The sequence below is a fragment of the Phaseolus vulgaris genome, chromosome 3 (genome assembly GCF_051622355.1).
Source record: "Phaseolus vulgaris cultivar YP4 chromosome 3, ASM5162235v1, whole genome shotgun sequence".
In the NCBI taxonomy this organism is placed as follows: domain Eukaryota; kingdom Viridiplantae; phylum Streptophyta; class Magnoliopsida; order Fabales; family Fabaceae; genus Phaseolus; species Phaseolus vulgaris.
Window position 1 is genome coordinate 44,827,258 of NC_143500.1, and position 26,919 is coordinate 44,854,176.

Genomic DNA, 26,919 nt, shown 5'->3' on the forward strand with positions numbered 1-26,919 from the left:
GCGCCAACAAAATCTGCTCCTCTGTATTTATACTTTTCTCTCATCTTTGCGTTGCGGATTACCCGTCCCCCACAGAACCAAAGCCAAGAGAGCATCACAAATGTTCGGCAGAATCAGGGCATCGACTTCATCATTGGAAACCTTAGAGGGTTCTCCTTCCAAGATTCTCAAAGATGACACTCTCTCCATCTACGGTACTCTCTCTCTCTCTCTCTCTCTCTCTCTCAATTCGCTTAAAGAAAATTTAGGGTAACGATTTTAATTTTCAATTGCAAAAATGTGAGTAAAGAACCTAAAAGAAAATCTTGAAATGTTCATTTTTGCAAGTTTAGATTCAATACGAAAGACAATTAACCTGAGATTGTGCATACTCCGTACCACTCTTTGCGTCAGTGCGTAATTAAAAGGCACTGTTTGCGTATATGACTTGATATTATCCTTATTAAAATGTCTTTCCTTCGATTCAGAGGCTACTCTCATGAAGCTAAAGATTGGTGCGCGACTCGATACAAGTGAGGTTATAGATGATTCTTCAGTTAGTTCACCTTGTGCTAAAGAAGCAAATCAGCCAGATTTTAATCCAGAAAGCACTTCAAGTCCTGAGACAACGATGATGGACACCGAGTCTGATAACTCTTCGCCTAGGGTTAGTGACATTGTTTCTAGCGGGGACTCGGAACAGAGAAGACAAGTTAACCTTTCAATTCTAAATTTCTTCAAAGTTGTGGATACCGGACATGAACGTGCTTCATCTTCTGTAAAGACAACAACTTCAACGGAGAGTGGAAGTTCTGAATCTATCTCATCAACTTCTGTTGAATATGATTACGGAAGTGAAGTGGTCGGTGTTCAGATTTTGCACGATTGTGAAATGTCGGATTAAAGATGTATTTATAACCTGGAAGCAATGAAACGAGTAATTATGCCAACACAATACCTTCCACTGCTGTTATCAGTTAAATTCCATGAAATTATTTTCTGATGTGTTGTATTGTATATCTTCTGTTTACACTTCAGGTGTGGACCATGTTTTGTTTCAAGTATATTAGATACTCTAGTTTTTAGAACTAAGTTTGGTAAATGAATAGTGTTTGGGAAAATCAGTGAGTAAATGGGTATGAGTTGAAATGCTAGTTAAAAATCAATAAGCGAGAGTATATGTATCTCCAGTGATCTGAGACTTCGCTACTCCAAAAATCTTTCCGTAACTTCAAAGAAATGTACACTATAAACCTTTTTCCTGTTTTGGTCATTATTCTTGTTCACTGGCTGGGCTCGTTTTTATGAGTAAATTTCACTAGATTGTGGATTTTCTATTTTCCTTTAATCTCAACACTTGTTTGCAAAAGTTAGTATTCAAGTAACATGACCCATTTAAATCTGACATGATAGGAAAAGATGGTATGGGCTAGAAGAATCCCGAGTCAAGCAAAATTTAACAAAATTTGAGTAAGTGTTTAAACACGAAAATTAAAGCAGTGCTACACTTGCCACTGAAAACAATTGATGGATTATTGAAACTAAAAATGGCATGAACATTGTAACTGGAAATCTGTGATTTTATTATTCTCTAAGCCACGGTGCTTGAACAGGGGTCCATTCGCATAATTCGCCTTCCTTGAACCATAGAGCTGGCATACATGGAAATAACAGTAAATCAGGAATCACATTATTATGAGTACCATCTACACACATTCCTCTAACTATTAAAATATTATTTCCAAACACGATAGCATCCTGTTTACTAGCATCAGATATTAGTGCCCAAAATTACACCAGAAATTAAACGGGAAAATGCCATCCCAACCCATTATTGTTTAAAAGAATAATCTGGGAGAAGTCAACAAAACATTTACTATCTTTAATAAACCAGATTATTTGGTTTGCATGACATATTCAAAAGATTAAGAATATAATTTTATTTATGATTACAACCTTAAAAACATAGATGGTAAGATGGTCTAAGGCAGCATTTGATTTATTGGCGAACATGGTAGAAGTTCAGAATAACAATGGGTAGGATTATTGCATAGATGTTGATCTAATAATGTATTCAATATGCATTACAATTGTCTGTAGTTAAGCTAAGCTAACTATTGGAAATGTATCTTGATTCTCCAGTTAACTCTCAAACGGTTGCAAGTTTACAAGAAGAGGGCACAGGTAAGTTTTGTGTATCTACACTAATTGAAGTTACAAACTTGGGTTTATCAATGGTTTCAACCTCAAAAATTGATCTTGTATACTCAGCTCGAATTACTATGCTCTGAAACATATATTGAGATTATCATGCTAATTTTAAGTTCTCATTGTTATTTTTTTTCATGTTTTGTCCACTAAAAAATAATCAAGTGCTGGGCTAAGCATAATATAGCAGTTTGGTCAATAGAATTATGTTTCATATTTTAATACCTTAAATTGCTTTATTATGAAGTTGGAATGTTGGATATCAGTTAGGATGCTACTATTTTATGTTTGGATCCTGTAAGTATGTTCTAAATGATTATTTTATAAGTGTTTGCAAGTCATGCTTTTAGTTTACAAATGTGATTGATAGATAAAATTTCATTAAAAGTATCAAGAGTTTTCGACAGTGATTAATTTATTGGTAAATACTTCGCACCAATGTCATGCTGAAAAAAAAAAACTACATCAGAGGTCTTACCTATTTCACGCTTGCCATTCTCAGGACTGTCACTGCCATGAACAACATTCCTGCCAAGTCCAACAAAAAAATCTTGTCACTCCAGAATCCTGTTACTCGAGTCAACAAGAAATACACATGCTCCGCAGCATATCTTGATTCTTAAAAGAGTGAAGAATCTCAAAAGCGAAAGTTAGATGTGAAAGATTAAAGGCCTTACCTTCCTGTTTGAACAGCAAGGTCTCCTCTTATTGTGCCTGGTTCAGCTTGAAGAGGATCAGTAGCCCCTATAAGCTTACGTGCGGATGCCACTACTCCAACACCCTCCCAAGCCTTGCAAACATGGCAAAACGAGAAAACAAATTCAGCAGGTACATTACAAAAATGTAGGTGAAAGTGGGATTCTACTGGATCGGGTTTATACCATAGAAACAACAGGACCTGAAGTAATATAGTCAATGAGCTTGGGGAAGAATGACTTTTGTTTTAGGTCCTTGTAATGCTCCTGGAACCATAAACAGTCACCATAAGCCTTATAAATACAATAAGAACATTAAGATAGACAAACACGATAGAATCAACATTACTGCAAACACAAGATGTAAGTCCACATCATATGGTCAAGTATTCAATTATTAAAATATGGAACGAGTTATTCAAGCACTCCATATTGTTGCAGTACATGCAACTACAATCAAATCAAATAGACTGTGTTATTAATTGTTAGAAAAGTATTTTATTATTTTTCTATTGGAATCGTATACACAAAATGATTGATCTAATATACCTTTCAAATGATACAACATTTAGAATATATCATAATATCTTTGGTGTACCTTGAAATGCTTTGAAAGATCTTTCTAATACATTTTATATTCTTATTGTAAAAGCAATATTCTCATTGTTTTTCTCTTGTTTAGTTAGGGAAAAGAATAATCTTTATTGTATCATTGGTATAAATAGGACCACTGAGTTAATATTTTGTAATGATATCACTATATATTCTACTAATTTCATAGATTAGAATTAGGAGGCTCCTTTCTCTATTATCCTCCTTCCCTACCCAAGACCCCATAATCAGACCATGGTATCCACCTTGAAGAGAGCCTCTTGTCTCAAGTTTATGGATCTCATTAAATCTTTACTCACCTCCACCAAACCCAGTTGCTGTTTTTCTTCTAATCTCTTTTACTCTGTTCTGTTCCAGCTGCATTTTAAACCGTAAAATTCTGCTCCAGTCTCCCTCTTACTACAGATTGAATCTGTTTGAGCCTGTCTAAGAACATGTTGGGTCTGTTCCAACCTGTCCTTTTCCAGATTGGCTCTAGAGCAAAATGTGGTTTGGCTCCTCTCCCATTGTGTTCCCCAATGAGGGTACTTCTTCCGGCATGCTCCTTGACAAGAGCACGTCTCCTATCGCATGAATTACTGAACATAGAGTTGTTTTTGTGTTAATTTATAGCAACCTAGAGTCTATAGAAGAATTGTTACTATTGTATCCTCTTTGTGTCTTTGAGTATCATAGAAGATCTTCAGAGAATATTTTGGGTAATCATTTAGTTTTCTAATCAAAGAAAGGATTTCCTTAGTTAATTATAGTTAATTGTAGATTTAATACTGTGTATCATTTCATAGTCATTATTATCCATATCAATTTAATAGAATATCACTGAGCCTCCGCTCTCTCTTTTCCTCCTTTCCTACCTGCACCCTATAACCCCAACAATAAAAATAAACAATGCACTCAACACAAGATATTTACACAAGCAAGCACAAACCTCAGCCAATTCTTTAGAGCACTGGAAGAGCTTCAAGCCAGTCAACTTAAACCCCTTCCTCTCAAACCTAGAAATAATTTCTCCCACCTATCAGTTCAACACAACAAGAAAATTCAGCATTGAGAACAGGGAGCCAAATCAACAATGACCTAAAGATAAGCATAAAACAACTACAAGCTTAAACTCAATTTTTCTCTCCTTTATTCCTCAAACCAGAACAAATGAAATTGCAATGAAGAAATCAGGAGGCTTACGAGGCCACGTTGCACGCCGTCAGGCTTCACCATTATGTATGCCTGGTCAACTTGTTGCTGCAGAATAGAATAAATAACAATTACAGATAGGTTCTGAGAAATTAGAGTAAGAAAATTGAAATAGTTGAGAGAGGGAGAAAGAGTAAACCAGAGAAGCAATTAAGTGGGGAAGGAAAATAGCGGGTTTGGTAGTGTTTCTGGCGCGGAGGGTTTTGGCATAGGGTGGAGATTGATACGAGAATAGATGGGATTGTGAAGGAAATGGTGTTAGGTGTTCGTAACTGACTCGGTACACAGGAACACTGCTTCTGGTAAGCCTTGCTGAGCGCGGAAGAGATGCTGTGACGCAAACCCCCCTTCCACACACACCTTCCATCTTCGTCTACGGCTAAGCACCACACTTCTTCGCTCTTTCTTCTTTCGATATTTTCTTCTCAATAGATTTAGAACATTTATCTTCTTTATATACACAGTGGTAATAAAATTCTTGCCAGGAAAGAAAAAAAACAAAATAAATTCCCCCCGACATTTAATTTTATTTGTTCTTGTAAGGATGATATTTTATATATATATATATATATGCATAAATTTTGGTAAAAAAATTACACGAAAAAGTAAATTTTAAATTATTTAACGACTGATGATAAATTGTATTTCAAAAGATAATATAAAAAATTGTTCTTTACAATATAATTTACTTTTTAAAATAAATCAAAGAATTCATTTCATTCCCCATTTAATATTTGTTTAAATAATAAAGAAGTTTTAAATGGATGTACGATTTACCTTTTTCTTTGAAGTTTTGAATTGATAATATATGACTAGAAAAATTTATTACATTAATTATTATCTAAGATCATTACATTTATTAATGTTTTATTTAATTTTAAGAAAAACAAAATTATTTTTATGAATCGATTTTTTTAAAATAATCGTAAACGTATCATATAATCAAGATTTTAAAATTATGACGTTGAAGTAAGACTACAAAAATTCTCTATCCTAATGATTTATCATAATTTGTTACATTGTAAGTCATCTTAATATCCAACTATCACCTACACAATCAAAATTCTTATACTTGTATGAATATTTACAAATAATTATGAATATTTACAAATAATATATCTCAACATCTTGGGTAACTTTCGGAAAATTAAATAATCCACTCGGCATGAAAAAAAGATAAAGGTTCTGTTGTTTTGAGAATTGTTATTTTCGAGTAGACTATAAATCTACATTAATCACATAGATTAATTTGAAAATTAGTTCAAACTATCATTTTAATTACTATATTAAATAGTAGACCCAAAGAGATATGGGTTTTTATTAAGTTCGTGAGTATTATATTAGTATAAATAGGACCATATTTCACCTTAAGACATTTGTTTTGTCTTTATAATAACATTAAAATTGATAAAATATTAACTTAATCTTTGAAGTATATTTATAGTTACTTATAAATGTACCGGTACGGGGGAGAGATCGGGACCCACCCGGCTGCCCGATGCCGTGTCAGCCTGACCGAGACCATGAGAACCTGGTCAAGACCTTTGAAGACTTGGCCGACCGGCCGGGGGCCGGAACCTTTGAAGACTTGGCCGACCGGCCGGGGGCCGAAACCTTTGAAGACTTGTGCCGAGAGGCCGAAGCCTTTGAAGACTTGTGCCGAGAGGTCGAAGCCTTTGAAGACTTATGCCGAGAGGCCGAGACCTTAGAAGGCTTGGCCGAAACCGCCAAAGACCACAGGGATTTGGCCGATGGCAGACCCGCACCGTGGGAATTTGGCCGATGGCCGAACCCCATTACAATTAACGCTCAGACCGAGATCAGTGAAGCTAATCCATCATCAAGAATTAGGTAATGCAACCCTAAGCGGTATCCACCTCGATAAACGGGCCCAACAAGGTAGGCCCACTAGAATAATATAAATAGCACGCATTTCAAGGAGTAAGGTATGTCATTATTACTGTTCACCTACCTGAGAGCTAACCACCCGCTTTACTGACTTGAGCGTCGGAGTGCCTTCGCAGGTACCCCCACCATCCGGTGTTCACCCGACGACCGAGTCCCGAGTGCCGAAATATAAGCAGAAGGAAGAGAAGGATCCCAGTTCATCACTCGGCCACCTGCCCGACCGAAGGAAGGAGAAGAAGACTTCAACAGTTCTCTAGGTCCCATCTCCCTAGCAGGAACAATAAATATCTAAAATAATTGAAAAAACTAAAAGTACAAAAATTCAAATTAAGACAAGACACAAGATTTCACCATTTCTCAAAAGTTCATAGAGGATAATATTGGAGTATGTCATTCTTTTAATTTTTTTAAGAGAAGGTGTTAAAAAACATAAAAATTGGGCTTGTTCATGGCCCATAAAGAAACCCTAACATATATAAGATCTTCCATATGTAGTCCCTAGTCACACTTCCCACATTAAGCACATGCTTAAATGTAAGAATAATGACTCTCTTAGATCCACTTTTAGTGGCACTAAATTAGAAAGCTTAAGCATGTTTAATTTGAATTTGAATTTCTCTCCACTCCTTAAACCTCAAGCACCTACACTATAAATAGGTGGTCACCCCCTCTTGTAATAACAACACATTTTGAGTAAAGAAACTCTGTTTGAGTGAATTTCTTAGTATCTAGTTTTCTCTGAGTCTTATCTTGACAAAGATGCTTCGAGTGACGACTCACTTCATCACTTATCATGAACTTCTCCTCCTCCAAGTGGTGTGACTCTTAATCTCTCCACCTCCATGGAAGTCTTCAACCATCTATGTTCTTCTTTTCCTCTCTTTCATTTTCGTAAACTCCTATTCTAGTATTTTTTTTTTTAATTTCTTAATTTTTCGCTTGCATTATCATTCCTTGTGTGAGTCTTTTTCTCTTTGCTCTTTAAAGAGAAACTTCACACTTAACTACTTGGTTAAGTTCGTGTTGAGTGGTGACATCACCTTATTTTGTTAATCAAAATCCTAATCAAAGTGAAGTTAATAACTCAATGTGTGAGTCTACTAAATCAACTCATATCACCATTAGGATCAAAACCCGATCAAGAGAAAGTAGCGGTATCTAGCATGCCTCCCCCATCAAAGTCAAATGAAGGAGAGAGTTACCATATGCCATAGAGTAGACTTCCCACTACACATATGGTTTTCGGCTTATCCTCTAGAAGACATCATTTTACTAAAGAATTATGGAAACTTATATTCTTGCCAATTGGAAGGATCTGACCTTTGAACCTTATAATGGAAAACCAAACCCTGATGAACACATAGATATTTACATAATTCAAGTTAGTCTATATATGTCAAATCTTGTGCAAAGTCTTCCCAACCTATATACGTCAAATATTGGCAATGTGAGCTACCCCATAGGACCGCCCCACATTTGGCCTGCAAAATGCGGGTCAGGTTGACCCGCCCCACATAGAATATGTGGACTGATTTTACTAGCCCGCCCCACATAAGGGTTGTCCCGTGGACCAGCCAACATAAGATACTTCTTTTAAAAATTAATAAAAAAAATTAAAATTTAATTTGAATAAATTTATTTTTTTTTATTTAGATGCATTAAATAAATGGTCTAATAATATTATTTTCACGACACATGCATAATAAGATGTGAGTAAAAAATTTGGAATGTGAAATATGAGGCTACATGAAGAAAATATGGGAGTGTAGAAAGAAATTTCAAGATTTTTAAGTTATGCGGGTCAGCCCACTCCGCCCCGCACTTGGCCTGCACGGGCTATGAGTTATGCGGGGCGGGCCAATGGGTTGGAATAAATAGTCTGCCTCGTGTTTTTCTCAGCTGCCCGCAGGTCGATCCACACAATCCATCTCGCTTTGCCATCCCTACTTATAGGAGCAACACTGAGTTGATTGTTGCCAGGCCTTTGTGAATTTGAGCTCATGTTGTTCAAGTACCAACTGATGTGCCATTTGAAGATCTTTCTTCAATCAATCATTTCTCACTTGTTGGACATGGTGAGAAAGAGTCATATCAATCAAACATTGGTGAAGGCCCTCTACTTCGTCAAGAAGTCTTTTCTCCGTCGTAATTAGTTCGATAACCTTTATAGACAAAGTTAAATTTTCTAGACCACATAAAGAATATGCATCCTCTAAAGCTTTCACTTTGTTGTCGAGTGAGACATTGTCTTGGAGAGCCTCTTGTTAAGAGCTAGAAAGCTTGACCAACTCTTTCTTAAGTTTTTGCACTTCAGCAATCGGCGTAGCCTTTGATAATTCCTCACTCAATCGGGTTCCAATCAACATAATACGACCAAAAACTTCTACCAGGACATGAATTAATTCAGCGGGAAAGGCTAACTAGTATAAGTCCCTCTCAACACTGGTTAAACTAAAGGCCATCTTCTCAGTAACCCTTAGTTCAGTACCGAACAAACCATTAGGCAAAGAGGCGCATGCATCTCCGAGACCTCACTGACCTCTCTTTGGATATCTTGTTGATGAATACTTCCCATGGACTTTTGAGAAGACTTCTCTTTCTTCTTGTGTCTCTTTTTAGCATCAACTATTTTCATTTTTTCCTTCTCGACAATGCAAAGTTGACGAGTTAAACCAAGTTCCTTAAAATAAACTTTTACTTGTTGAGTAGCAGAACACATTATATTTGCAATAAGAGAAAAAATTCATCAAAATTAAAATTGGATAAGACGCAACAAAAAGGGAAAAAAAACACATACCATAAAAATCGTCCTAACAATAAGGCGATAAGTAAAACACTGAGAGATTTTCGAGTCAACAACTTCTTCGGAAACTACTCAAGCATGTTCAAGTTTTTCAAATTTTTGGTCGTTGTTAGAATTCTCGTTCTCGACCAAGAATTACATTTAACTGGATCTCTAGTCCAACAAAAGGGGAATTTCACCCTATTTTCGTCATAGAAATGTGTCATCAAGTGTCCTTAAAAAATAACAACCAAATCATGATGCTTGAATTGCTAACTTATAATAATAAAAAAAATACATTCTAACTATCAACTATAATTTATAACTTTTTGTATAACTATCAACTATAATTTATAACTTTTTTTTATAAGTATAACTTATAACTTTTTTTATAAGTATAACTTATAACTTTTTTGTAGTAATAACCATTTATAGTTTTTAACTTGAGTTTGACCCAATAACATTATAATATAATTTTAAAAGAAGAGCATAAAGAGAAGATTTAACCTGTACTTGATCTAATAACATTATAATATAATTTTAAGAAAGAGCATAAAGAGAATATGCATGTATGTTGGGAACCCTCCTTATTTTAATGAGAACTCTTATCAATAAATCTTGATAATTGATGGTCATTCCAAAGTTTTGGAATTATATCTCTCTTGAAGACTATGAAGTTCAACCTTGAAAGTTGAAGATAGTATTTTCAAGGTAGGTTGAAAATGTGATAAGCATTATTTTTCCACTATCTCTTTATGAAGAAACCTTCCTCTTATTCTCTATATAAAGAGAACTTGTGAGGAAGAGAAAGGCAAGAAAGGGTGAAACATAGAGAGAATAGATATCCACTATAGTGTAAAATTATAAATCCTAGTGAGAGGCTAGAGAGACATTGTATTCCATTCTTGTTGGATGAGATTGAGTGTTATCCTCACAGAGTTAAAGAAACAAATATTGTAATCCTACTTTCATAATGAAAACATTTTATGGACTAGGTCCCGTGGATTTTATTTTTTAAGACAAGAAGATTTTCCCACATTAAATTTTGTTGGTGTCATTATTCTATTTTGCTCTATTTTTTTTTATCTGCTTATCGCTTCTGCAAGTGCCCATTTTGTATCTACACCAAAGAGAAAGAATTAATTTTGATTTTTCCAATAATGCATACATGACTTTTTATTTTTATAAAACCAAAGAAGGGAAAGAAGATGAATCTAGATTCAAGGATTTACAATCTCAACTTAATTAAATTAAAGTTAAATAACAATAATTTAATTTAAACCAACTTTACACCTTACACCCAAAGAACACAATTACATATATAATAAAAAAATATCATTTGCATGAGTTAAATTTAATCGTAAATAATACAAAGAACTTAAAAAAAACTCTTTAAGAGAATTTTTAAATCGTAATAGTAGTAATGTGGAATAATTTTAACAATAAAATAGGAAAAAAATTACAGCATATATGGTTTTTTTATCTTTTATTATTTCAAAATAAAAATGTAAATGATTATAAATATTGAGTTAACATAAATAAAATCAGTATTAAAAATAATTTTAATAAATTTATAATTTAGAAGTACACTGGTAAAAGACTTTTACCTGAGTAAGAATACAATATAAAACAAAAATTAAATATAGGAGTGACCGGAAAAAAAAATACTTGTATAGAGACAAAGAAACCTGAGTTATGATAAATAATGAATTGTGTCAGATTTCAACCATTAAAAATAAAAAGAGAAATGATTTTTTATAGAAACTTTGAAAGTTGGTAAACTGGGTTTGACTATGCACTTGTAGTTGAAGTAACATTTTTCAAGAAATCTTTTGCAAGTTCTTCAACCGCACCACCGTGAACTCCAAATTAACGATCTAATTATTTGCGTAAATTGAGATTTCATCACCAATGATTTGGATCACTGATTGAACCATACTGTCACTCTCAACTCATCAATCTGTGAACCAGTCCCTCAAAGGCTTCCAACAGATCTTATAAACCAACCTCCAAACTTTTCCCTTAATTTCTTCTGAGCATGTTTTGCTTATTTTCTCCTTTCTAAAGATTCTCAACAACGCTCTGAAAGATTGTCCTTCCAAATGATGCCACTATATATAAGGCACAGTGACACGGACCGTGGCGTGTTAATTTCATAGTAGACGTGAAGTTCTATGATGTAATTTCATTGGGTACATATGAATGAGACCAAACGTGGAAAGCAAGATATCTCCTAAGCATTGTTTTGAGCAAAGTTTTGGACTTCCATTGACGGTTTACACTAAGCATTTAACTGGAATACTTCTCCACAACATATGGTTTTGGAATTTCATGAGCGGTTTAAACTGAGGTCCCCACAACAATATATTCCGTGATTCAACAACATTTTGTTCTTTTCTACCTTGTTCTTTTCAGTGCCACAACCGACATCTGCGGTAAATATTTAATATTATTTGGATTTCTGTATAAGTTGGCATCACTTGCACGAAGGTTCTCTCCGAATCTTCAGCAAGCAAGGTGAGGGAAAACAAAGGTGTTGCGGATATTTCCTTCTGGGGTGAGTTTGATGGTGAAGATTGGTCTAGGTTTTGCTTGTGACATATGAAGATATCCCTATTTTTGTGAGCATCAACAAAAACTGTAAGTTTCCATCTGAAGTCCCTTTTCCTTGACAGTTATAGTAACCATGCATACACATATACACTATACACACCCTTGATGAGTTACATTAGTCAAAACTGAGTGCTAGTATTCACCAACTTTTTACAGAAAATTGCCTAGTAATAATTCTTAGCTTCCTTATCAGTATCCTATTCTGAATGGCTTGGCAGAAGGCTTCATTTCAGAGATATGATTAGACTGAAGTGAAGATATCTACTTTTGCTGCAAGAATGAGGCTGCACAAGATAATACCATAATATATATGGGGCTAATATCTTGTTTAACTCCTAATTATTAATTGCTTTTTTCAGGGGAAGGTCGAGTTTAATTCATAGCTTGAGTTAAGAGATTAATTTACTGAAGTTTGAAATTTATTTAGAACTAACCTACAAGTAGTTTAGCATGATGATATACTGCGGGATTGCATAAACATGATGAGAAATCACGTATCACTATTCAACTCTTCCATTTCACGCTTTCTAATGTATAAAATTGAGAAGCTACTATAATGATATATTAAGAAAAAACGGAAACTAGTTTCAATTGAACGTTTTTTCAAACATCTGCTTTGAATAGTTGAGTTCGATCAAATTGTCACTGCAACAACATGTTTAATAGTACCTGAAAGTAGAAATGAACACTCTAGTCTTGTACTACACTAACAAGATCAGATTAATTTTCTTAATCACAGTTTCTATTCAATTCATGATCCTTGACATGCATAAATTTCTTTTCAAAAAATAATCTGAAATAAAAGTATGAGAAAACTTTCAAATGAAGGTGATATTGTTAAAAGGAGTTGTTATCACACAAATAAAAAATTTGCTGAGAAAGGGGAAGATATGGTCACACAGTGAGACCATGATAGTGATAGTCATGACATACTATGAAAGGAAAAATTATCATTACTACATATTTATTTTTCTTATAAGGGTGGCCTGTAATATCAGTAACTTTTTCTTTTCAATTTTTTTTAATCTGTCTTCCTTGCATACATATGTTTCCACATTTTTAAGGAATCCGTTATTCATCCACTTATATTATTTTTTATCTATACGATCAGGGTCTGTATTTAGGGTGTTTGGCACTAATATATGGACGAGGGACTATTCTTTAATATTTTAAAATTATATTTTTTATAAAAAATAATTATTTTTAAATATATTTTTTATAAAAATATTTTTTTTTATAAAAATAATTACTTTTTTATTATGTTAAAAATAAAATTGGATATATATATCCTTATTTATTTTTTAAAACTACTTAATTTTCATATTTTTTAGTCTTTATATCGTATCAATAGTAAAATCATAACAAATCTTATCTATAGATGAGAAATAATAAATTTATTCTCTATTCTAATTTTAATGGAGAACCCATATTGATCAAGATTGTTTAAATCGGATACAAGAATAAAAATATGTATTTACATATTTGTAGTGGTTTCAAACTACTAAATAGTTCCATTTCAATAGAAAAAGTCTTTTTTTGCTAAATGATTTTTCAATCTTTCTCTCAATTCTTCGCCTCATTTAATATTCATCTTCAAAGATATTTTTGTTCTCATCACAATCTCAAATACACACTTTCTAGAAATGATGTATTGCATTTCAAAAAAATAAACTTCAATTTTATCGAATTAAATTATTTTTAGGAAACACATCTAATAATTTATGTTCATTTTTAATATTTTTTTTTATTTTATATTTTTTGTCTCAAGAAAATGTTTCACTACCAATTTTGAGTATGTAAATCCTTAATTTTGTTTCATTTTAAGAACTCTTCTTTTGCTTTACAAATTTTCATTGTCTCCTAATGGTTCAATTCCTTTAATATTCACCAAGTTCATTGAAATCCTTAAGGTATTTTCCCTTTCAATAGTTGCAAAAATAATAGATGTCTTAATTGTAATGAGATTTCAATTATTTCTAGTTGTTTACTCTTTTATATAATTACTTGACATTTATGAAATTGCTATTTTATATTTTATTTTGAGAAGATGTGTTTCCTTTTGATATTTAATTTTTTTTTTAAAAATATTTAATTAATTATTGAGGCATTGTGGGAAAATAGTGAGTATATATATATATATTATATATATATATTATATATATATATATATAATTTAATTTGATAGGATTGCTTTTGATTGAAATTAATTTTAATCATCCAATATAATCAGATGTATATGTAAATTAGTCTGATGTACATAATTATATTAAAAAGAATATACTTTTCTTAAGAAAATAATAAATTAATTTTGCAACTTTGAAAAGTTGTACCATAACAAATTCACATGCTTATATTAGTTACCTAGCAAAAATCTAAATATGATAATGAAAGTCACCGTTTTCTCAAGGGAGACAAGAGGTCATCTATGTATTTTATAGAAGAAATTAGAAAGACAAGTCCACTAGTTTAAGGAATAAGTGATATATTTAGTGTAAAAATGTTTTTGAGAACCCACAATTATTGCACTAGTGAAAAAGAACTGTATGAGGTAGGATTCACTAATTCCATTATGTTTAAAATTAATTATTATAATTAATTATATTTGGTCAAATTCATTCTAAAGATAAAGAGTACTAATTAACAATAAAGAATATTTGATTAGATGATGACATATAGGAATTACATTAAATATTGTAGAAAGAGATTCAATATAACAGTATAACAATAGTTTAAAGTGAGAAATAAAAAAAAATTAAATTATGAAAATAAATGAAAATAAAATTTAATTAATACTAATTATATCAAGTTATTTAAATAAAAAATGACTTGTCCAAGTAAAAAAACTTAGACAAATTTTAAAAATAAATAGAAAATTTCAAAAATTTAATAAATATGTTATTAATTATAAAATATAAAATTATAATTTGATAATAATATATTTTTTCCAAAATATAAATTTTATTTATATAATAAGACTTATATAATTTTATTCTGAACTAGTTTACCAAACTCTGATAATAAATTAACAGTCTATGCCCGAGATAGGTTTGTCCAAAAAGTCTTAAAAATACATTTGACCACATTCCTTTTTATCCTGTGTAGTAAACACAAACACATTTGACTAAAATAATTATAAAACAAAAAGGCATCTAAAAAGAACATATTATAGCGGTTGTAGGTTCTAACTGGTGTAATATGTGCTTCGGAGTCACATATTTAATGTACATATTACATCGATAGTAGGTCCTAACCGAAATAATATGTTACATTTACATCAGTTATTCACATAACTGATGTAATATGTGACATTTATTTTTACAAAATTATTAAAATGTGATTTTTTCCAACATGTAATTGTGAAATCGAACCATAATACTAGCTAGATCAATTTCTATATTCATAAATATAAAAACATGTAATTAAAACTAATCAAAATGATATAATTAAAACTAATGAAAGTGTACATATATGTAGAAAGTTACAAATCATGACATGTTTTGATTCCTAATCTCTAAAAAATATGTGGATCATTCTTGATGGATTTGTTCAAGAGTTTGTGTGCTTAGTGGGGTTGTTGCAAAAAACTGAGAAACGTAATAGTATATTAGTGTTCATAATAACAAATATGAATTTATAATGAGATGTTAAAGTATTTAAAATCTTATAATACTTGCTCCCATCCATAATATTCACACGGGCTATGGTCTACATCCAATGCATTACATAATAACCACATTCAAAGTTTCCTTATTGCTTATTGCACTATTATGAATTATAAGTAACAATTAATTTAATTGAACAACTAAAAAAAAGTAAAATTTAATAGTTTTAGTGTAAAGGTAAATATATACCCTAGGAAAAATCCAGTAGATTTTGTAATGATGTGGCGGATCTACCACCTAAGACATTGCATACATTAATTGCACTTAAAAGAGAAAAATCATTACTAATTGAGAATAAATTATATAATTTACAATAACATATTAATAAAAACATACCTTTATACTATTGTCTTCATATCTGGACTTGGCTTCCTGTGCAATGAACAAAACCACACAACAATATTGTCCATGGGGCAAATAAGCATCAATTGCCAGTGAGACCTAGTATAAAACATTTTATTAGTTATTTTTATAATTATGTAAACTCTAAAGGTAATAAGTTTTACTTGCCCATTTATAAAAGGAGTCATATATATCCTCTGGATGTCTAAATTCATCTTTGAATGTAAGTCTGACATTCAATTTTTTTATTCCAAAACCTTTGTATGGATTGCGGCTCAAGGAAACCATAAATATCAACATTGCCCATGTTGATAATTATCTGATTTATATACCTACATTGCTAATATAAATATCGGTGACATGATTCATGAAACATCATTCGATTAAATAACATGTAATTATTAAGGATACTTACATCATCCATAGTTGAATAACTTTGATATTCAATAATTGATTACCCTGGATGATTTCAAAGACATCCATAGTTATGTACAATGGTATACCACCATTGTTAACACCAAATATTGTGGCATCCCAAGGAATGACACAAGAATCCTAAAACAATTGATGTGAAACCCTAACCAACTCCTGGATTGGATTCACACATGGTTGGGCTTGTGGTTGCGGTTGAGGGCTTAAATCACCACCAATTGAGGCATGTTGTCTTGTACCAGAGTCCTACAAAACATAAAAAAAAAATATAAAGTATAAATCTAAATAACATTAATAGCCCTTAATGAAATATGCCTGATAGTTTTTTGAAATTGCCTTACTCGGATGTGTAGGCATGCAATAAATTTTTCAAGTACCTCTCCCACTGTATTAACCTTTGTTGTGGGCACTAGAACTACATCAGATGCATCTCTAACTTTTTCAACCACCACTCTTGAGAAATCATCTTGCATGGGTAGAGTGTGCATGATTGAACCTCTTGGATACACTCTCCCAATGACTATTACACGAGGAGGATTTTCTTGAACAAACAACCTACATTGATAGGAGGATTCATTGTCATCATCTTCTAAGTCCCTCGACATCATAACTACCTTTTGTGCCAGCTCGACTACGAGCATGAAGTACATCTACTCGTTCTACTGGATTATATTGTTGCTCGAATTCAGCTCTTAACTCATTAGTAACTTATTCTTTTATGTTCTAAGTTAGTTGTGGTGTCAGTCTCTCTATCAATTGTGTAGCTAATTGCTCCACCATCTTCTGACTGACATTTGCAGTAGAAAAGTTGGGTCGAGGAACTGATCCAAAGTACTGTCTCACCCCAACACCAAAACCAACATGTGCTTAATGTGGGAAGTGTGATAAGGGTTGCACATGGGAGACCTTCTAGATGTTAAGGTTTCTCTATGGGCCATGAACAAGCCTATTTTTTATGCTTTTTAACACCTCCTCTTAAAAAGATTAAAAGAGAGAATAGTTAGTATCCATCTTGAACCATGCTCTGCTGTTCTGCTCTTAATGATTTTCTGAGAGATGGTATGACCTTATGTCGTACATTGAGATGTTTAACCTAACCTTGAATATATATTTTTTGTTTTGGTCATTTTCTTGTAAAGTTGTGTTAGTTTGTGTTAGTTTTGATAAATGCTCCTTTTATGGTTACCTGAAATATGTATGATGCCTTTGATTTGTTGAAAATAGAAAGAAAATAGTTGAAGATATATATAACCAAACACGAAGTTGTTTATTTCATGTGTTGGATCAGGATCCAGAACACATAATTACTGAAAATAACAATTATTATGGGTCTAATTAACAAGATGCATGTTAAAATGACATTATTGAATCACACAACAGCCCCCGAGAAGCTGTTATTTATTGACATGGCCACCAACTTCAGACTTAAGAGGAGATTCATGATTTCTTTAGCTCAGCATTTCCAGCAAGAAACCGCCACAATAGGCTTCGATTTCCATCCAAGAACCAAACACCCTTTCTCTTCCACCACCGTGTACCCTTCACACACCTTGCTATTCTGAAGCCACTGCTTCGCCTGAGCCACCATCTTAATCGGCGCAGCCTGAAACCCCGCCCTGCTCATCCTCCTCCGCCACTGATCAACTCTCTCGTGTCTCTCCATCCTCAACGGCCCCTCACGGCTGACTATGTTCTTTATCTCCTCAGCGAAATAAAACTGCTCCATCTTCGCTCTCTTGGTGTCATACTTGGGCAACATAACATCCAAGGAGTCGAATATGGCAGAATAATAGTGCAATGATTCCATAAATCTCCCGAGAAAAAAGGGTCCGTTGTGACTCGAGTCCTGCTCCATCATCACCAACACTTTCGGACCAAGCCCGTGAACCATCTGCAGCACTGAATTCAAAGCCCCTCGGCTTTCCTTCACCACGCAGTGCAGCTGCAGAATGCTGTTCACCGCAAGAACCTCTTCTTCCCTCACTTCTATGTCCTCAGGTTCCAAATTTTCCAAATTCTTTTTCACCACTGAGAACTCGAAGTTGATGCCCAAATTAGTTGCATACACTGAGAGTTCGTCACCAATGGATTGAAGTCTGTCGCAGAGTCCCACTGCCGTGATTCGCAGACGACGAACACGTTCGTCGGCCTTGCGATTGGCGAGGCTCTGCATCAGTCCTCTCCATTGGTGTCCATGTCGTAAACCCAGAGTCATGCCGAGATCCACGACATGGACAAAACTCTCACCCACAAAGGCTTCCAATACTATGGAATTAGTGACAAAGTGCCCGAACTGGATGTGTGGACACAGCTCGTAAACCAATCTGAATGCTTCCTCCATTTCTTCCGAGGCTGTGTCCATAATGTTCATCATGGCTGGCATCGGGCTCACGGGCCCGGTGGGCTGAATCAGATTCAGCCTCTCCGTTAGTCCTTGAACAAAACAAGAAGCAACTCTCTGAAACGAAGATCCGAATACTAAAGCGTTGGCTCTCAGTTCTGATAGTAATATTGAAGCGTGCGATTTATCTCGACAAGCCACTGCTTCTGCACATGCTATTAGAAGTTGAACCAGCCTCACTCCGTCGTGACAACCATCTTCTTCAACCCCACCACCTTCTGAACTATTTGTATCTTCTGGTGCCTCTTCTTCTGGTTCCGCTGCCAGATATCTTTGAGTGTAAGTCCGTATGTGATCTCTGAAATGAAGCTTTGGTATACTATCCCTATTCCTATTGCTGATGTTGTTGGCGCTGGTGTTGAGGAAACTATGGGAGTTTCCGATCAAATTTTCTATCCAATCAAAGGGGATTCCCACCGTTCTCTTCACCCTTTTGTTATCCCTTATGGTTCCGTCACAAAAGGGGAGAACTAAGGTAGAACTGCTACTCTTGGAAATAGGTTGATGAGGAAAATAGGGATAGTGATCGGTTGCCCAGATATCAAACACGTGAGATAGGTTTTCACCATCGATTTCTCCGTTGAAGGGACTACAATGGGTAGGGGCCATTTATTCAACCTTTTTCTTCCCTTTTTTTCTTCTTCTAAGGATATTCAACAACGCTCTGAAAGAGCCTCCTTCAAATCATGCCTATATATACACGTTAGTTTCCTAGAAGACGTGAAGTTCTATGTTTTTCATTAGATTCATAAGTATATATTCTATGTAGCATGAATTACAGACTTGCCCTGTTCAAATTCAGCATAGATCAATTAGATATCTCCGAAGCATAGTTCCTCCCATGATTTTGGAATTTCGTGAACGGTTTACGCTTATTGGTCCCCACACCATACTTTATTCCCTAATTAAATTACATTTATCCATTTCGTCGCTTTCTATGTTGTCCCATTTTCAGGCACAGAACTATGTGATATATGCATGGGTAACATAGTTTCAACAATATTTAGTATGATTGTATTTACTGTGGTAGTGTGAATTGAACCTATATCTGCGGCTGCGGTTCTCAACTCAACCTCTAACTCGTTCAGAACTTCAGGCTAATCGTTTTTCTCAATCTGCATTATACAAAACACCATTCTTCATAGATGGGACTCTGCTTATAGAAAGGTTTAGTTTTCAAACTCGTTAAATCCTTTAATAAATCCTTTGGAACCTCGGCTATTACAACGGCATCAATAAAGACGAATCCTTCATCCTCAAGAAAATGAAGTAGTTCCAAATATAAATTTTCCTTCTCTTAAATTTTCGAGTGAAAAATATCTTTAATTTCAAACCTCCCTTACGCTGAGACTCTCCCTCACGCGACTGTCAACTCGTGCGTAGAATTATATGTTATGGGTGGTCCGATAGCGGTTCGATAGCGGGTGACACGATATGTCCAACACAAACACTTATTAGAATAGACTCGAAATGACTTTGATACCATATTACAAAGTGAACTTTAAGTCTAACTCAATCTCATAAAACCGGCTCAATGAAATGGGATGTTTACACTCATTTATATACTAAGAAAAATTCTAATTCTAATCGATAGTGAGATTTCCAACAAAATCATATTTCCTTAAATTTGCCTAAAGTTCTATGAAAAAACATGGATGGAGTTTTTTTAATGTGAATTTTTGCGAATGCAAACTTAAACGGGACGATCTCACATGTATCCACCTCAACCTAAAAGGAAAGAGGAACAGTGAATATTTCCATAGTAATAATACAGCAAATATAGAAAACAACAAAGTGAGAAATTAATAATTGATGTGCATTTACTGCACAGAGTTTTCGCTTTAAACTAGAATTTTAGCATCTTGCACTATCACACTTACATTTTACTTGATTTTTCATTTTATCATCAAGGCTAACTACTAGTTTTACCGTTTTTTACAGTCTAAATCCTTAATTAATTTAGTCTCTAATTATTTATCAAATTGATCTTAAATTTAAAAAAGTCATAAAATAGTTTCTCAAATTATATATTATTAATCAATTTAGTCTTTAAAATTACAGTAATAAAAGTGGTTCTCGAACTAGGTTGGGGACATTGGAGAACTATTATCTTCGGATGTCACTCGGTCGGTCGTACTTCACTTCCTCCTTCGGTCCTTCACGCTGAATGACTCCTCAAGTAGGTGGGGTACCTGCAGATGGCACTCCAACGCTCAAGTCAGTGGGTATCGTATTCGGCTGGTTAGAATACTGTAGATAATGACGAACCTTCTTCCTTGGAATGCGTGATATTTATATTACCTTGATGGGTCCTCGCTGTTGGACCGAATTAGGGGGTTGTTTAGCGATTAGGATTGGATTAGGTTGTTCCCTAACCGTGGGTTGACCTTTGCTAATTGGGTCAACGGTTTGACTTGAGCACCTTATGTCGGTCGGCCACACATGACACGTGGTCGACCTCATACCTTAAAGTATGGTTTTGACGCATGGGTTGACCGGGTCAATGGACCGGTCGGCCATCCCGGTACAAAAGTAAATTTTAAATTTTGAAAAGCATTTATGGATTTGGTGAGGAAGAAGGAAAACAACAGGGTTTAGAAAAGGGGCCAATGGGTCCCTTTCCCTCACAATTATTATTATTATTATTTATTATAATTTGTTTATTAAAAAATACTTTTTATGCCCATGAAATGTATAATAATTCTACCTAGTATATTCTATAGAATCGACATAAATAAAGTCGTTTATAATAGTGAATAGACACGACCCTTCACATTTTGTTCATTCTTATCAATAACCAAATTTTCATCATCATATATGTCTAATAGACTGTCAATATTGTCTTCCTAAAATAAAAGATAATATTATATTGAAAAATGCAAGGTTACAAATCACCAAAAAAATTCAAAAGCTCAAAACACATTTATCCTAATTAAGTAAAAAGTCTTCCAAGTATATATACAATCGTTCTTAACAAGTGTGGAATGAAACTATTCCTTTCTATTCTAAATTAGTAATTACTTTTTGACAAAGACCCTAATAAGAGAGACCACTCAAGATAAACATCCCAAATTCTCAAATATTAAAGTCAATTGTGGGTAGACTATTGTTATTGATTATTATTTTGATTCTTGGAGCAAATAAATAACCAAAATATTGTCCTTCTAAATAACATAAAAGTTAAAAAAATTAATACACTTTAAAAAAATAAAGTCATCCAATTAAGTTCATATGATAAATCTTAAATAGAGTTTATCACGTAAATGTCATCTAATTGCATTCCATTTCACAAAATTGAAAAACTATAAAATAAAAGTTTTTAATTGAAAGATTAAAAAAAAATAGTACTCCCAAATTAAAGTACTTAAATTATATTTAAAATCATATATAACTTCATTAGTTTTTAATATACACAAAAATAGAATATCTCAATTCGAGGTTTAAAATGCTGCTTTATTTTGCTTTTATCATATTTGAGAAGAAAAGAAATTGACTCTTAGATGTTTTTTTTTAAGGGAAAGATGGTTTGTCTTTCAAATCATTTTTTCATTCTCACATATGGTGATGACTCGATGTTTAGATCTTAGGTTCATTACAATAACACTACTATAATTAATTACTATCCTGAGGTATTATTTGTTTTGAAATTTGAAGTTTCATTACGAATTTATCATTGAAAGGCGTCTCACAATATTAAGAGAGGAATGTATATCACTACAAGAAAATCATTAAATAGAAACTAATTTTAGAAACCAAAATAATTAGTTACTATTTGACTAAATTAGAGACCATTTTATAAATTAAAAAAATTATTGATATCTAAAGTAATTTCTGTTATTAATAAAAAATTATAAAATAGTTTCTAAATTAGTATTTAATCATTAGCTGCCAAGATTTTAGCTACTTGCTTCTTTATATTCTAAATTGATCTCTATTAGTCTTTTAGAGACTAATTTAGAATCTAAAACATAAGTAGCTAATTTATATACCAATTTATAAACCATTTTATAAATTTTTATTAATAATAGAAAATATTTTAAATACAAATAATTTTTTAATCTCTAAATTAATATCTAATTTAGTCAATATAGTGACTAATTATTTTTTATCTCTAAATTTGGTTACTATTTAAAGATTTTTTTTATAGTGTATTTAAACTGCTCTAAACTCTAACTTGTGGGATTAATTGACCTATCAAAACAAGAACCTAACAATTTGTGTACATGATTTAACGAGATATTCTTTAGTACATCATTGTTAATATCACAAATTCCAATTATCTATCAATATATTCGTCGGTAATTAACAAAGGCCTCATTCGTCGATAATCATTTGTGTACATATCATTTAACGAAGGATTTATTCATCGGTGATTAATGAAGGGTGTTATGCGTCGATAATTAATGAAGGATGTTATTCGTCAATAATTAACGAATGAGACTATCTATCGATAATTATCGAAGATTTCATCAAAGGATACAATAATTATCGATGGTTGTATAAATTTATTCGATAACTATTATTGACATTTTTACCGATGGATATATTGTCGTTGATTTTCCATAAAAAATAAGTACTTATTGACAAATTTTTGGTTTTAACTGTGAGGAAATAGTTTGAAGATTTATAATAAAAGTTTGGATAATTATTGTAATAATTATATTTAGTAATATATTTTGATATTTTATAAAAATAATTTAATTTATTATTTTTAATCTATTTTTTCATTAAAATTTTATAATTATTCATTTTAATTTAAAATTAATTATAATTTATATTTTTTAAAATTATTTTTTTATATTAACTTTTTTACAATTTTTTAATTTACCACATCAATAAAATCATCTACAAACTTCCATACTACTTTTTACTTAAATCCATTCACTTCTCCAACATCCAAACAACTTCAATTCTCACTCTGTTTCACTTCATTTTCTTCTCTTTCCACCCTCACCCTGTTCTAAACAATGTCTAAAATTTGATATAACTTAAGAATAACACAGTAATGAGCAGTAAAAAATTGTTAAATAAATCATCACACTTGTAACATAGTACTTTTAAAAAAGAAATTGCTTAAAGACTGAATTTGAATTGCCGGCTTTACACCCAAGTAACGACAGCGAGAAAGAACAAACAAATTAAGGAACAAAACATGGGTTAAATGAGTCCCATACGTTGCTTAATGTAACTTTATATTCTATTTCCACACTGCGTCTAACTATTTAGTAATGAATAATTAGTTTTTATTGTTCCTAAAACTCTAATACTTTTTCTCCTCTTGTTTCTCTTAGACGAAGCAAAATTCTTGGTCGATGTCGTCGCCACCATGAATATTCTATTCTACTATCAAAATGCTTCAAACGATAATATTAATTGAAAAGGGAAGAAAAACAGCTATATATTAAAAACAGGAAGGATAATTAGTTACATTATTTTGTCTCTATACGTGTGTAATGTATTATTGATTTATTTTCTTTACAAATTTTAACCACTAAAAGGTAATTATGTAATAATATTGTTAACGCTCATGGTTATATAATGATAATGTTCAAACCAAAGCACCATGGAATAATCATGGATTCAGAATTTTTTGTATGGAAAGAATCTCCCTCTTTCAATGTCAAGGAATCTAGGATCCATATCCAATGCCTTAGACCTGTCATCTCATCATATTGTATTGTGAATCTTGTGTGTAAGCCATTATGTAAGCAACACCTTAATTTACATAATAAAATATGTGATTGTGTCAAATCATGTGTTTGTTATATTTAGGTGTCAAAAAGTAATAAAAAAATAGAAATCCTTTGATGAACAAAACAAATGAATGAAAAGAAATGTTATCTAAGGAAATATGAAAAAAGAAAAAAACTCTTTGGTGTTTAGTTTTTCACCCTACATAATTTAACTCAATTAATTCTAGAAAAAAACATTTTTCTCTATAAACATCTATTCAAACCGATATTCATAAAAACGCCACAAATAATTTTTATTTTAATAAAAGAAAAAATACCGAAAACAATAATATATTGGTTAATTTTGCCGGCTGTTTATGTTTGCAATCATAGATACAGAAATATGTTATAAACTACAAAAATTTAAGAAGACTAAATCAATCTATATACATAGAATTTAATAACATTGAAAATAAATATGTAACTCTTCATAACTAGTATTGGATATGAAACTAAGGGAAATAATATATATTTGACTACATCATAATGAGTCTTTTTTTCTTGTTTTAGTTGCATATAGTATCTCTATCCTTTTGTTTGCAATCGCATGACACTTTCAACTTCCTTAGCATGGTAACTTAGCATGTATCACATAGAAACAGTTATTTTAAAGAAAAAATAGAGATATATCTATTTACTTTTAATTTTCTTGAATAAAAGTACAATATATTGCAAGTTAAATTATAAATAAACAAATTAACATTTGTTAATTAAACACCAATCTTTTTTTATTTTCTGCGTGATAAAAACATCAATATCTTTATTCTTTTTTGTTTTCTTTCTAGTATTGATACTAGGTTGTCTGTAATTCACATTTATATATATATATATATATATAAGTGTGAAATCTTCTTATAAATTTAAATTTCGAAAGTAATTTCTGTAAATGTTAAACTTATAAGAAATTTTGCCAGTAATTTTTCCGTGGAATTTGAATTACCTGCAATTTTTTGTGAAATTTTTTTTAATAATTTTTTTTTATTAAAATTATTCATATTATTTAGTTTGCTTCTTTTTCAGATAATATGTTTTTTTACGTTTGAATCTAGCGACTTCTTTTGGGTGTAGGTTTGAGCCTTTGCTTAATTAGAATTTCACAGCTTCATAAAATTATATATGCACATAAAAGGAGAGTAGAAACCTCTCAACAAAAACATTATCCAAGAGGTTTCAACCCCATTGTTTTAAAGTTCAGTTTGAATGTATGTAAGGAATGTGAGAGTGGAAGAATGAGATGAGGTGAAGGAGGAAGTGAGGAAATTCTTCGAGAAAATATTTAGTGAAAAAGCTTGGGATCAACATAAGATGGAGTTCCACTTTAAATTTATTAAGTTTTGTTTGAACTTGCTGAAATAAGATATTACAAGGATTTTGGAAAAAATAATCAAAATGGAAAATTCTTTCTTTTAAGTTAGCAACTCTTCACTCATTTCTCTAATTCCAAAGGTAGACGACGTACAAAAGTTAGAGAACTTTAACTCTATATAAATATATTAGTAAAGAGGATGAAGAAGATGTTGTCACAAATCATTGGCCAAAGGTAGAGTTTGTCCTTAGTTTGAAGGAACTTACAAAAAGTGTGTTGGTGATTAACGAAATCACTGATGGAAATTTAGAAGAAAATAAATGTTTGATTTTAAAAGCTATGAGAAAGTGTATGAAATTTGTGTATCTATATGTTACAAAGACAACTTGGTTTTAATGAAAAGTGGATGGAAATGAGTATTTGTTCTCAATGTTAGAAATCAAGCTCCGTTCACTAGTACAAAAAGGTAAATTAACGACGGTTAAAATCGACTTTTAACGACGGTTTCCAGAACCGTCGTTAAAAGGTATGGACTTATAACGACGGTTGTGAAAACCGTCGTTAAAAGTGGTTTCTATTTTTTTTAAAAAAAATTACGTGACTTTCAAAGACGGTTCCTCTAGGAACCGTCGTTATAAGTGTTCCTTTTAAAGACGGTTCCAAGTGGAACCGTCGTTATATGTACTGTTTAAAAAAAAAAAATTTATTTTTTAAAAAATCTCAAATAACCTGCATAAAGTTTTCAATTTCAGAAAATAAAAACATTTCAAATCATAATTTAAATATAAAAATTACATACAACAAATTATAACATAATACAAAAAAGTTTGGTAATATATGAAAAAATTTGTCATTGTAATGATTTATCTATACTAGAGTGTTATACATGGTTACAAAATACTTTGACCATGTTGTTCTCACATACTTCAATGCTTCTAAATCTAGCGGGTGTTGGTCGTTGAACAACTGTGACATTTGAAATATTTTGAATTAGTGCATGATTAATAAATCTCAAATTTTAAAGTGTTTATTGTATTGAGGTATTACCTTATCCCA

The 26,919-nt window shown here is 32.2% G+C and overlaps 3 protein-coding genes across 3 annotated transcripts; 1 reads left to right on the forward strand and 2 right to left on the reverse strand.

Annotated features, from left to right (window-relative positions):
• Nucleotides 1–1,254, forward strand: LOC137807948 (uncharacterized). The gene is made up of 2 exons (XM_068608815.2): nt 1–194; nt 468–1,254. The coding sequence occupies exons 1-2, from the start codon at nt 101–103 to the stop codon at nt 881–883; spliced, it is 510 nt and encodes a 169-aa protein (XP_068464916.1). The 5' UTR covers nt 1–100; the 3' UTR covers nt 884–1,254.
• Nucleotides 1,255–1,404: 150 nt separating this feature from the next.
• NDPK2 (nucleoside diphosphate kinase 2) lies at nt 1,405–5,059 on the reverse strand. Its single transcript, XM_068608814.2, has 7 exons — nt 4,825–5,059; nt 4,677–4,733; nt 4,423–4,509; nt 3,069–3,149; nt 2,865–2,977; nt 2,666–2,715; nt 1,405–1,631 (listed from the first exon to the last, which is right to left on the reverse strand). Exons 1-7 carry the CDS (start codon nt 5,050–5,052, stop codon nt 1,564–1,566), a joined length of 684 nt encoding a protein of 227 aa, XP_068464915.1. The 5' UTR covers nt 5,053–5,059; the 3' UTR covers nt 1,405–1,563.
• Nucleotides 5,060–17,668: 12,609 nt separating this feature from the next.
• LOC137805941 (GRAS family protein RAD1) lies at nt 17,669–19,580 on the reverse strand. Its single transcript, XM_068605818.2, has one exon. The coding sequence runs from the start codon at nt 19,432–19,434 to the stop codon at nt 17,878–17,880; it is 1,557 nt and encodes a 518-aa protein (XP_068461919.1). The 5' UTR covers nt 19,435–19,580; the 3' UTR covers nt 17,669–17,877.
• Between the last annotated feature and the right edge of the window lie 7,339 nt (nt 19,581–26,919).

Bases quoted from the DNA above. Each gene is read 5' to 3' on its own strand.
- LOC137805941 (XM_068605818.2), bottom strand. From the start codon at position 19,434: ATGGCCCCTACCCATTGTAGTCCCTTCAACGGAGAAATCGATGGTGAA.
- NDPK2 (XM_068608814.2), bottom strand. From the start codon at position 5,052: ATGGAAGGTGTGTGTGGAAGGGGGGTTTGCGTCACAGCATCTCTTCCG. The intron at 3,150-4,422 runs GTTTGTGCTTGC...TTATGGTTCCAG, and splicing joins GCTCTAAAGAATTGGCTGAG to GAGCATTACAAGGACCTAAA. The intron at 1,632-2,665 runs GTAAGACCTCTG...CATGTATGCCAG, and splicing joins GAATGGCAAGCGTGAAATAG to CTCTATGGTTCAAGGAAGGC.
- LOC137807948 (XM_068608815.2), top strand. From the start codon at position 101: ATGTTCGGCAGAATCAGGGCATCGACTTCATCATTGGAAACCTTAGAG. The intron at 195-467 runs GTACTCTCTCTC...CCTTCGATTCAG, and splicing joins TGACACTCTCTCCATCTACG to AGGCTACTCTCATGAAGCTA.